A 13684-nucleotide genomic window follows, 5' to 3' on the forward strand; every position below is an offset into this window, starting at 1 on the left:
TGCCCCTATAAGGCAGTTTTTAAGGTCTCTTTTCTCCTTAACACTCTTTTATTCTTTTTTTGAAAGATCATATTGCTAAAAAAAAAAAATGTCTAATATATGGTACTGTAGTGGGTTTACGTGGCAAGGTTTTGGTAGCAGGGGGCCATGGGGTGGCTTCTGTGAGAAGAATCTAGAAGCTGCCCCACGTTTGGTAAGGGCCCCACTGCTGACCAGAGCCGAGCCAATAAGCGATGTTGTTTTGCGCCTCTGTGAGAGCATATTTAAGACAGGGAAAAAAAACGCTGCGCCACACAGCAGCTGGGAGAGAGAGAGGAGTGAGGAACAGCCTTGCAGGCGCTAAGGTTAGTGAAGAAGGAGGGGGAGAGGTGCTCCAGGTGCCGGAGCAGAAGTCCCCTGCGGCCTGTGGCGAGGACCATGGTGAAGCAGGCTGTCCCCCTGCAGCCCATGGAGTACCACGGTGGAGCAGGGTTTCATACTGCAGCCTGTGGAGGAGACCATGGTGGAGCAGGTGGACCTGCACCGACGGAGGCTGCGGCCTGTGGAAGACCCCTGCCGGAGCAGATCCCGGGCCGGAGCTGCAGCCCGTGGAGAGGAGCCCACGCAGGAGCAGGTGACCTGGCAGGAGCTGCTGCCCGGGGGGGACCCAGGCTGCAGCAGTTCGCTCCTGAGGGATGGACCCTGTGGTACGGACCCATATCTGGAGCAGTTCTTGAAGAGCTGCTGCCTGTGGGCAGCCCACGCCGGATCAGCTCAGCAAGGACAGCATCCCGTGGGAGGGACCCCACAGCACAGGGGACGGGAGAGACCGAGAAGGAGCAGCGGAGAAGAAGCGCTATAGACTGACCATAATCCCCATTCCCCCCACTCCCCTGCGCCGCTCAGGGGGAGGAGGTGGAAGAGGGTGGATGGGGGGGAAGGTGCTTTTGGTTTCTTTCCTTTGTTTCTCGTTTCTCTAGCTTGTTAGTAATAGGCAATAAATCTTACTATCTCCCTACGCTGAGTCTGTTTTGCCCATCATGATAATTACTGTGCGATCTCTTCATCCTTATCTCAACCCTTGAGCCCTTTTCATCGCATTTTCTCCCCGTTCCTCTTTGAGGAGGGGGAGTGAGAGAGCAGTTGTGGTGGAGCTCAGCCGCCCACACGAGTAAAATCACCACAGGTACCTTGGAGGAAAATCTAAAAATGAAAATGAAACTATTTTTGGCATTCAAATATTTCTATTAGCTAGGAATTAGTTAATCCAGCATTGTTTAAGCAATTTTCTTACCAAGGGCAAGAGCAGCCACTACAGGAACTGCTAAGAAAAGGTTCAGTTTCACTTCTGACTTCTAAATATTTACAGACCTTTGAAAGAATGACTTGAAATTATAGTCATTAAAACCTGGCTAATTTTACAGCAAGTAAAATTCTACAGGGTGGCTTTCCTTCCTAGTTTAAACTGATCTAATCCAACATTGCCATAGTCCAGAGCTTATCAACATACAATGGAATTCTCTTGCCCACCTATTTATTCTTTCCATTAACTGACATATTATAGAGAGATTCCCCTTTACTGATAACACGGAATAACTATTTAGAAAGGATGCACACAATGTATCATCACTAATGAAAATAAAGTCCACTGATTCTCAGCGTCAAAGTTACTTCTTCTTATGCCTGAAGGGCACATTTTAATGCACAATTTTATACACATACACCCATACACAATGTTATACAAATACATAAAAAAATCTACAAATTTTTAAAGATCTACAAATACCTACCCTATGTATTTACTCAGATGAGACCCTTCACCCTCCTCATTAGGTGGCTCATGTAAGGTCATCAACAGTTCAACCACAATTTCTGATAAATTATTATGAGATAAACTGTCAATTTCCTAGAGGAGGAAAATAGTATTTTAGTAACAAAAAAAATAGCTAAAATAATTTAACACTTTTTTTTTCCTTCTGTGAAAACCCATCTTTTCTTGCCTGGATTCTCTATTTGTTGAATTAGCCAAAACATACAATTTATTCAGAAATTACACCTGGCTAGGTCTTACCTGTGACAGTCACAGGTAGAACAATTGCTTCCCTAGCATTTGGAAAAAAATAAAAGTAAGATTAATCTTACTTCTCGTTCTGTATACAGTCTGCCTCTGCGGAAGAAGGAGAGCCTTCAGAAAGTATTAAAAATATTTTAAGAGAAAAACATGACTTACATAAAGAGATACATAACAGGGGAACTCAGGCTTGTATAATTAAACTTCTTTTTATCACATTCGGAAATAAATTATACTTCAGATACTGTCTGCCTGAAAGATACTATTGAATCCCAATTACTTGAAACATCTGGGATACACATTCAGCTAGCTTGGCTGTATTACAACAATAATCTCGTATCTATAGACTTTAATTATTTTACATTTTTATATATATATAAGTTTCTTTCAAGTCATACAACTCAATTTACACATTTAAAACTGATACCTGTTTCCCTAAGCAGTCTTCATCCTTAAGCACGTCATAGACTTTAGAAGCTGTATCTCTTTGCTCTGCTACTTCACTCTTTCCATGGCTTTGATAGGCAAAATACGGGAGGATATTCACAAGTATCTTTGGAAAACAGTCTGCCAAAACCTGCCTCCAGTCTTTTTCAATCTTGTTGGCCAGTGATTTCACATCTTCAAATTGACTTCTAATGACCAGGTGTGGAACCAAAACTTTGTAACAAGACCTACATGTAGTAAATACATTTCCAGAATGTCCTTGAATTGTATTTTTGAAAAAATCTCAAGCATAATAGAACAAATACCATTCCCTACTAGATTCCTCTATGACTAAACTTGTAATTATTGTCTAGCTACTACTGCACAAAAAATCTTTGCAGCGTAACTATAGTATACAAGATACTAGGAACACATTAGAAAAGCTCTTAATACGTTTTCCTACAATAAAATCTTGATGCATAACTACATTTAGAAAGTTGAAACCCTGTGTCATAATTGTAAATAAATCTAGATAAACTGCTTTCATATAGCAAACTTACCTGTAGAATTCCTCAAGGCTAGTATAGTTCAGAAGAACGTAAGGAAAGGCAGACAGGTTATATCCACTGTCATTTATTTTCAGCCACTCCACCACCAAATAGTCTAAATGTGATGTCATGAAGTCTTCTATACTTTTATAGCCAAAAATGTCAGATACTTTTTTCAAAACCTGTGCATTAAATAAGATTATAAAGTAGCACAAACAATACATGATATTACAGTATCACAGTATCACAGATTTCTAGGTTGGAAGAGACCTCAAGATCATCGAGTCCAACCTCCGACCTAACACTAAGTACTCCACTAAACCATATCGCTAAGCTCTACATCTAAACGTCTTTTAAAGACCTCCAGGGATGGTGACTCCACCACCTCCCTGGGCAGCCCGTTCCAATGCTTAATAACCCTTTCGGTAAAGAAGTACTTCCTAACATCCAACCTAAAACTCCCCTGTCGCAACTTTCACCCTTTCCCCCTCGTCCTGTCACCAGGCACGTAGGAGAACAGACCAACCCCCACCTCTTTACAGCCTCCTTTAAGGTAACTGTAGAGAGCGATGAGGTCGCCCCTGAGCCTCCTCTTCTCCAGGCTGAACAAGCCCAGCTCCCTCAGCCGCTCCTTGTAAGACTTGTTCTCCAGACCCCTCACCAGCTTCGTTGCCCTTCTCCGGACTCGCTCGAGCACGTCCATGTCCTTCCTGTAGCGAGGGGCCCAAAACTGAACACAGTACTCGAGGTGCGGCCTCACCAGAGCCGAGTACAGGGGCACAATCACTTCCCTAGACCTGCTGGCCACACTGCTTCTTATACAGGCCAGGATGCTGTTGGCCTTCTTGGCATAGTGAAAGTGATATTACGGCATGTCCTTCCCACACCCTTTTAATGCTTATTCCTGTAACTCAATTAGTAGAAAGTGATAAAAATGAGAGAACACACACATCAAAAAAATGACCAGCATGACAGACTGCAGTATGAACAGCAATTGTATGAACTGCAGTATGAACACCCTTATGAACAGCAACGTAAAAGTTAACCAAGACACATACCTTCTTCCAATACATTGCATATACATATACTGCATATTTTCCACACTGGAAAACTCAACTTACTTTTAGTGGATAGAAAGAATTTTTTAATGAGCTCTGAAATCTTTTATGTACAAAAATCTATTTGTGTTTTAGATCTGTACTTTTAAGGTACAGGATTTACTATTAAAATTGCTTTTTATGATATTATTTCTGTGTTAATATTACACAGGTCATTAGATTTAATCACAAACTCATTCAGATATTTAAGTCTCGCATTAGGCATGCATTGCATTAAAAAATTTAACAACTTTCAACATTGACAAAAGCATTTTGCACCATTACAATTTTGCTTTGCTTCACTTATAACCTAAATATAAACCAGAAATTTTTACTTGCCTTTTTCACAAGGTGAAGTTCTAACCCATTCTCTTTCACAGACTGGCAAATAGCAAACAAAGCTTGCTTTTCGCATACAGGACTGCAGCACAGAACCATGGTCACGAGCATCAGCAAAACTGCTTTTCTATTACACTGCTTATCCAAAAGATCTTCAGAAATTGCATCGCCACTAACCTGCAAGAATAAATAATGAAGAACTTACATAAAAATTCTGTTAAGACAATCTAATTCTGTTAAAACAAACTGATTGTTAAAACAATCAATTATCTAGAGAACTAAATTAATAAGTTAGAACAAAGGGTGCTGATACGAACACTTCTGAAAATCTTGCTTTGGTTGCTTAAAAATTAAATGCCCCAGCTGTCTGCTCCACCTCTCAAACAGAATTTACTGCCTCCAGCATGTTAGCATACATGCTTGTACCTCATATACTCCAGTTCATATGTAGTATTAGCAACTCAAACAAAGGCAACGCACTTAGCAGATAAATGACTGATGCACTAACAAGTCTCCTTTTGATCCTCTGTAAAATTTACTGCCTCTAAAGCAAACACAGCAGCAGGATTTTGCTCAAGTTTTTTTTTAATTAGTTTCCTAAAAATAACATGTATATTACCATGTGAGGAAAAAAAAGCACAAACCACTGATGCATACAGGGAAGAACCACCTTGTGATTCAAATACAGTTCTTCCTTTCCTAATGCACAGTGTTGACTAGTGACAAATTCTGAATAAAAGTAACATGAAACTGAACCAAGGACAGAAGCTAATGAGAGATGACAGCAAGGTGAGGTGACAGAGCAGAGAGCCGAGGCAACAGAGAAAACAGATGAAACAACGAAGAGCTGGAGCAGCAAAAGTCTGTAGGCAACAGATGGAATGAGATCACAGAGGGATGAGGCCTCAACTGCAAACCCAAGCTACAGGACAGCAAGCCAGTGCAACAAAGAGAGAAAACACAATGAATAGAGATAGCATGTGGAAATATGACAGAGCAACAGACAAAATATTATGGAAAATGTAAATGACTAGGCATGGTAGTAAGGAAGAGGAAAAAATGAAAGACACTAACAGAAATAGTAACAGTTAAAGAAATTCTGCAGTAATATATACCACTACATTTCCAGTTACTGCAATAAAAAAAACTTTTCTTTTACTTGAATTTTTGTCTGAATATTTTATATTTTAAGCAAATTTTAATTTTGTGGAAATCAGTGTCCTAATACCACTGGAAACCTTACCTTACCGAAATTTAATGTTCTGTTTTTATACTACCTAAGTACATAATTTAAATTTACATTGCCACCTATTCACTGCTTATATATTGTCTAGAATAGTATGGTTCCATTTTTCTTTGATTCTTAAGTGTTACAGTAGTGAAATCTGCAACAACAAGTAGCATTATACAGTCCAAAGCATACGCTCAAAAAGCTGACAGATTTTTAACGTGGACAAAACAGAGACTGACTGAATGTATAATGGATTTCCTGTCCACCACCTTGTTCTACCACCTCAGATTACCAGCAACCATGAAGAATTAATATTCTTGGAAAGCTAAACACACTTATTTCAAAAGTCATCGTATTCACAACCTGAAAGTTTGGCAAAACTAATGACTAGATCTTGTTACCAGATTGCTCATTCCTTCCTGAACTCTGAGATAGGCATTCTCAAAAGCCTTTTGCTGGAGCTTCAAGGGAAGAGGTTTTGACAATCCAGAAGAATCTTTCTGTTTCACATCTTGAAACAAACTTCAAAAAAACAATAATTATTAGCATAACATTTAGTCTACAGAATTGCTGCATATTGTGCATAGCAAATAATAAGATTCTGCTATTCTATACACTCTGATTTTATTCTTAACTTTCTTGTATATAGCAGTCCTTCCTTCCTCTCCCTCAAACTTTATCAGTAACAGGAAGAATATCTGCTGGGGCTAAAAGCTGGAAAGAAAGTTTCCCAATCTCTGCCAGTGCAGGAATCCAAACTGCAATTAGTTGTCAAAATGGCACATTCCACCTCATGAAGTATGTTGGGAATACATTTAGTAAACAAATGTATAAAAGAGTTTCTCAAATACATATATATATATATACACACATACACACACAGTATATAATTCATATATAGATATACATGTGTATATATGTATATACATATATTATACGTATTAAGTATATATATTTTTTTAGATAAAGGCCCAACTCACTCTGCTACAAAAATTGGAACATCATAGTGGATTGGACCAAACATCATTCTAGCCATTTCTAGCCATTACCTAAGTGACCAACTTCCCTTGTAACAGATACCTAAGAAAGATCACCTAGGCAGATCATGAGTTAGAAGTGGTGACTATATTTAGTATCGTTCGATGGTTTTCTCTTTCATGAATTTGCCCAGTCACTTTTTGAGCCCCTGTAAACTTTGGGCATCCAGACTGTTGAACATAGTAGGATAATAATCAGCATAATTGAACATTGTATGAACTAAATCCTATTTTCTTAGAATCTTGAATGTGTGTTAGCTTCACTTGATGTCCCCTAGTCTTTAAACTGGAAAAGACTCCCTATCTTCATTTTGTTCCACTCCGTATTTTGTAATATAATATCTCGGGCAATTCAACTCCCTTTATGCTGAAGGGCTACAATTTATACAACCAATTGATGTGTGTAAAGTGTTCCTTACTTTTGAACATCCCTTCTCCACTCCTATTCCAGTTCCATTATATCCTTTCTGAGATACGGAGAAAGAACTGTACATAGTATTCAAAAATACAAGATCCTTTGAAATAGTCTTCATGCTACAAAATGTGCCCAACTTATTTCTAGAGGATAAACAACTATTTCATATTCTAGTTTTGCATAATATATCTAATGCAAAAATTACAATTATATGCAGTTTATATATATGTACATAATTTTATAAATATATATATACACACACACATATATATACACACAGAATACTTCATAGGCTTTTATATTCCCTCAAGATCAATGCCGCAGAACTACTAGAAACAGCAGCTATACAGTGGCAGAATTAAGACCCAGTTAAAGTGAAAATTACTGTTATAAACAGAAAAAAGATCTACATTATCACCTGGTAATTGACTTTGCAGCAAGAATGCAAACTTGATGGTGACTATCTGCGAGAAAATGTGGGAAAGCATCACACACAGGAAGATCTCCATCTTTTACGTTAAGGATAGCCCACTTGGAATAAGGATCAGCCTGAAGAAAATGAATATTGAGGTTTAAAATATACAGAATACTTACAGTGATATACTTACTGATATATGCAAAAAAAATCTTTAGACACTGTTTTCAAGCACACCTTAAGTATATACTTAACATGCTAATGAATGTAAGAAAAAAGGGGATTACCTCAAGCAGGGCTTTCATGCAGTTTAAAAGTGCTACTCTCACTGGTGCGGTGCATCTCTTTCCTTGAGATAGCTTCCTAAAATACGGAACATTTGAATAAATGAAAAAGTTGCCAACTATTTTGAGAAAAAGTCTAACAAGTTAATTTTTGCTGCTTGCAGTTCATTCTTTTGTGCTTAATAGGTAAGTTTGGCAGGATTTGATGATTTTCCTGGTAATATACAATAATAAGCAATATTAATTTTTGATTGCTGAAGTTATCACTTGTTATACTTATCCAGTACTTGTGATACTTATCCAACTGAGAGTAAAACCTTTGTGGATATACAACTGTGTAGTGTTTATTTCTGTAACGTTATCATCTTAAGGACTGTAAAGACACTTTGATACAAATATGACATAGAAATCTGGAAAGTTAAATGCTGGATAAAGGAAAAGCACATGGACTCATGGGATACCAACAGCAAGACACACAACAGCACTACAGTCATCACATGGATAATGAAGTCAAAAATCTTATGCCCAGCAAACAGACTTCTGCATTAAAGAGATAAAACATACCAAAAGGCTCCAATAATTGTCAAAAATTGCCCTTGAGCATCCCCTGTCTCTTCTGCATGTTCGCTGGACTGGCCCAAACTTACTGCTATAGGCAGCAAATTGTTTAGAATTACTTTACAAACGTCTTGGTCTCGACGGTAAAAGGAACACACAGCACTGTGAAAGAAAGAAAGAAAAAAAATCTTGACCCACTAAACAGCCCTCAAATCCTGCAGCTGTTGAACTAAAATAGCTCTAATAATGCTAAAATAGTTTCTCTCTTACGAAAGAGGTCTAAGAAGCATAAGAACTTCATCTTCAGGCAAGAGATTTTCTTCAGTAGGAAGCTCCTTCAAAAGGACCAAGTACTGGGGAAGACAACCAAAAAAAAAAGAACCAAAATGGAAAATAATTCTTAAGAAAATAAGTAGACAACAAGAAAAACTAAAAGATGTTTTCAGTAACTGTCACATAAAATGTCATCATGCAGTAAGGATACCTAATGTCAGCTCTTACGCGTTAGAATCCTACCATCTTTTTATGCAGACTGTCACACTAATATTGCTCATGAAATTTTTGGTTTTGCCAGCCAAAAATATTTCCTTTGTAAACTAAAACACAGATCCTATTCTATGACAGAGACCATTTCTAGGTATTTAACAAATAATTAATGATAAAGGCAAGATGTTTATACTTCTCAGCTGTTTGTTTTCTAATTTACAACAAATTCTAACTGCTCCTTCCCTGCCTACCGTGGCACACTTCAAAACATCAGAAGTAGCCTTTTTCTGGTCTTCTCAGAGGACTGACAAGAGAAAGGGCATCAAGAATATACAATTTTTAAAACAGTACAGGAACAGAGGTGAGTCTTCTGTAAAATAATCTCCCACTCACCGTGTGCAGATGCAATGGCTTAGCACTGTCAAAGACACTCCGATCAGTTAACATTAACAGCTTCCTCCGTATATCAGAGGCTCGGAAGCTCACTGTCCGAGTTTGGACTGTAGTTGCACAAATACATAAGAATCTCAAAATTTCAAGGAGGAGTAAATCCTGTTTTGTCAACTGTTCTTCAGCTAATGGACTCACAGCACCTGAAAATAAGGTTCACATGTAAGAAATACCTCTCCAAGTACAATAAAAAAGTTTTATAACATTTTATGTATTTACAAAACTAAGTTCTTATAATAGACAGAGTACTAGCAACCTTTATTTGTTATCGAACAGATACTGCAACAGTAGTTTCTTGAATGCCTTCTACATCTAAAAAGGCCCTCTTTAAAACAGATGCTTTCAATTTTATGTGCTCATACAGATGGCTTATTTCTCCCGTCAAAGTACAATGAACACAGCAGAACCATTTTTTTTATGCCGTTCGCTATTACTTCGGATGTATTTTAAACTACAGATTCAAACTGTATTCAAACAGATTTCCCCAACAGTGAAATTACGACAATTACCACTATATTAATGTCCTCATCCAAATTTCAATTATAACCTAAAAGAAATAGTTACAAATGTCATTTCCTGTCACATTTAGAGCTCTGCCACATTTAGAGTAACTTTCTGCAATCCCACACTTTAGAACTATTTATTGGATGGCTGGAGAAGATATTTCTAAAGACATTTATTCAACACAGTGGAGAAAACAGACCAGCTCTTTGTTGCAGTAGCATAACACCATGATTTCCTTGTCCTTCAATAACAAAACAGAAACTACAGTCCTGATTAGAAACTAAAATACGCATCGCTTTAAGAAAGAAATTAAAATGAAAGAGAACATCAGTACTTATAGGTCTTAACAGCAATAAACGCCTGTCCCAAGGACATACAAATTCATGTTCCTCCTCCTACTGGTGCACAGATGCAAGAAAGCTGACCTTGCCAAGAATTACTGATCAGCAAAAGGAGAAGTGAAAGAGGACTACTTTTAAGAAAATGAAGCACAATCTAATGACAGAGACAGGTAGTCTACAGACACACCTTCTCTTCTCTTTCCAAAACTTCTAACTTTGAGCAAGTTAACTAGTTTCTTGCATTTCACTATTTGTAAAATAAAAATAAACTTCTCATTTCCAGATGAGCTAGAGTATTTGATTAATATCTTTAAAACACTAATGAAGTATAAAATAATTATTGTTTAGAAAGTACCTGGTTCAACTATTACCTGATTAAAAGCAGAACAATATGATACCTAACTGTCATTCAAGGAAGGAACAATTTGTAAAAACAAGGCAGGAGAGCGGGGTCTTAATCTTTTGCATATAGTTTTGGACACAGAGAAAGCTCACCTGTTACATTTTGCATGTCAGCAGATTCATTTGTACCACTGATGTCAGTCACTGAATGACCATCAAACAGATTATCGGATACCTGGTTATCTGCTTCCATTATACTCTCCTCAGGATCATGCCCCACTACATCCCCTTCTCCTAAGTCACTTGGTTTTCCAGTAAATGTCATCTGACAAAAACACAATATTCTTTTAAAGTTGGCTTTTAATGACAGTAGAAAACACATAAGCACAGAACAAGGAAAGACACTACAGTTTTCCAGTCAACTCAAACAGGTGAAGAAAATAAGGGCTACACTGAAGCGATGAATTTCACTCTGTTATAAAACTGTCTTCTAAACATGTGAATTGTATTTGAACTATTCTCTTTAAGACGTAAGCTTCCTGAGACAGAAACACGTTTTTGTGTTTTAGATGGTGCCAAGGATATTTTTAGTATTTGAAAAACAATTCTCTGGAAGACTCCGAACTTCCCACCATACTCTATAATTACACAGAAACGAAAAGGCGGTGTAGGGCCTTTTTGAGGGCACAGTAATTACTACTTTCCCTACTAGATGAGAAGCTAACAGAAGGTACGTTTCTCAGGTTCTCCTCACCTGAAAAAAAAAAAGGATTTTGCCTACCTAGACCTGACTACAGCACAATCTGCCAAAATTAGAAGTTTCACGAGTTGTAGTAAACACAGTGATGTGCCACCCTATTACTTTTGTCAGTGAGAAAGGAGAGCCAGTTACAGTTCAAAGATTTAATATCTACATAAAAATATCTTTACAGTGTTTTTTAACACACATAAATCCATCAAACTAAAAAAAAAAAAAGTTCTTAACATTTCCACATGCATTAAAGTTAAACGTCATGTTATAGAAATTCTTTCTATGGCATAAAATCTATATATTTTAACACTAATAAAGTATTTAAAAATTCCAAAAATAGCATGTTTTTTAATGTGAACAGGCATGCTAACATTGATCAAATGTTATCCACTTGTCTTTATTTTTCCCCTATGCCTGTGTTCAAAATATACAAATGTTAAATAGAAATGTTGCCAGTTAGAAATCTCTGTAAAACTCAATGTACTTCAGTTTTGTTTTTTTTTCCAATAAGTATCGTATTTTGTTTGCCTCCAAATTATTGTACCATAAGAAATATACCATTTCTGCATTCAGAAACACAGGGAATGTACTTACCAGATTTTTGCAAATATCTACAAGATCATTCATAAATTTTGATGTTAACAAACGCAGGAATAAATTGGACAGCATCTTATTAGCACTGTTCTGTAAGAAAGTAAGATGTACAGATAGGTTAATTCACTTTTTTCATGTACCACACATGATATCCAACTTTGTGATCTCATTAATGAGGAAAGAAACAAAAAATTACTTTATAAGCTTTACCTTGGTACAATTGCATAAACATTTTGTACACTGCATTATCAAAGTCCTCAGTGTGTTGATCTGGGCATCTTCATTTAGTTTCTTTCTTGAGTTAGAAATGCTTTCTCCAGCATAATGAATGAGAGACTAATAAAAATACAACAAATATCTCAGTTAAATTCCTTTATATGTTGGCACATGCACAGCACACACACAGACAAAAGGACATTAATTCTCATTCATACGCATTCATACATTCCGATTCATACAGCTTTGATATTTACAGTGTGCATCAGTGAGTTTGGGCACATTTTTTTTTCCTTTTTTTTCCAAACATTCTACTCCAGAAGCGACAAATAAATGGCACAGACCTGCCTGAAACACTGATGTTTTCATCATGAAAGAAAAATATGGTATCTGTCCATAATGCAAAGTTTTAGGATTCCATATTTAAGTGCAAAACCACCTCATACAACAATAAAAACAACAATAGCTGTCTTCATACTGGCTTAGACCATCTTAAAAAAAATCCTGCATGAAAGACCTATAAATGAAAGGAATTTTCATCCTAAGTAGTCGTTTTGCCCAAAAATCCTTGATTATTTTATCTTTTTAAAAGGGGTGATAGAGAAACATACCAATATTTAGAATCTGTAAACTTGGTATATTGGTATATTGACAGAACTCATTGACTTTTTCAGCAGCAGTAACATATTTAAACCTCTCTCCTGCCTTTTTTTTTTTTTTTAAGCAGAAATCAAGGGAAATATCCATGGTCTGAAGGTGTGTTAATATGAATAGAGTTTTTAAAATGATTTTATATTTAACGATCTACTTTAAGTTGTTTGCAAACGCATTGCTGCTTACCTTAGCTTTCTGGAACAACTCTGATTTACAGGCATCCTCTTCTGTAAATAAACCAGTGTAGCAATAGCAGCCAAGAACACCAACTGAGAGACTGACACATCGAACAAGATGTTCAGCAGCAACATGCCTAGACTAAATTAAATGCACACTATAAGCATCAGTGGTTTAATATGATTTTTTTCAGAAAAATACAAATTCTTTAGTCTCTTTTCAACACTTGTATATACATATTTTGTCAGAATGAATGAAGCTTTGCATTCTAGAGTTCTGCATCTTGCATTTGTCTTAGGTACCTAGCAAGTCCTTTTGGCTCTCCACGTTATATCATTCTCTGCATCTCTCATGGCCCTTACACCTCCCTCCTTCACAATAGTTTAAATTCTCCCTCTCCTTTAGGTTCCATCACAGTAATAATTTCAGCTCTCCTCATGTGTAAGGAGTCAGGGAGTCAGAGAGCGGTTATGGCAGAACTGAGCTGCCCAGCTGAGTAAAACCACCACATCAGGACAAGAGATAGTATAAGCCTAGTCATGGACTACCACACATTCCTACCACTGCCTCTTGCTATCTTAGTAAATTCGTAAGTTTCTTCTTAGCAGTAACGAACAAATGTCAACAAACAAATGGCATATAGGGTTGCGAATGCATGCAAATCTACTGCAGGAACATTCTGGAGACCCCTTTTTTTACCGGTCTAACTTATCTGGATCAAAGAAGAAGAAAGAGCAGATGAATATTTTTTACTTTCTCTGGGAGAGAG

At 37.1% G+C, this 13684-nt stretch overlaps 1 protein-coding gene across 4 annotated transcripts in view; it reads right to left on the reverse strand.

The window, feature by feature from the left end:
- The window catches only part of ATM (ATM serine/threonine kinase), a 77542-nt gene that overhangs the window by 43601 nt on the left and 20257 nt on the right, over positions 1-13684 (reverse strand). For all 4 annotated transcript variants that reach the window (XM_066989823.1, XM_066989821.1, XM_066989822.1 and 1 more), the window contains 14 exons: positions 12925-13056; positions 12079-12204; positions 11869-11958; positions 10677-10848; positions 9280-9479; positions 8671-8753; positions 8407-8562; positions 7846-7921; positions 7562-7692; positions 6093-6213; positions 4461-4637; positions 3037-3206; positions 2478-2724; positions 1770-1885 (listed from right to left, as the gene is read on the reverse strand). In XM_066989823.1, coding sequence (XP_066845924.1) covers positions 1770-1885; positions 2478-2724; positions 3037-3206; positions 4461-4637; positions 6093-6213; positions 7562-7692; positions 7846-7921; positions 8407-8562; positions 8671-8753; positions 9280-9479; positions 10677-10848; positions 11869-11958; positions 12079-12204; positions 12925-13056 — 1997 coding nt within the window. The remainder of the gene's footprint in view (positions 1-1769; positions 1886-2477; positions 2725-3036; positions 3207-4460; positions 4638-6092; positions 6214-7561; positions 7693-7845; positions 7922-8406; positions 8563-8670; positions 8754-9279; positions 9480-10676; positions 10849-11868; positions 11959-12078; positions 12205-12924; positions 13057-13684) is intronic.

Source organism: Anser cygnoides, chromosome 1 (genome assembly GCF_040182565.1).
Source record: "Anser cygnoides isolate HZ-2024a breed goose chromosome 1, Taihu_goose_T2T_genome, whole genome shotgun sequence".
In the NCBI taxonomy this organism is placed as follows: domain Eukaryota; kingdom Metazoa; phylum Chordata; class Aves; order Anseriformes; family Anatidae; genus Anser; species Anser cygnoides.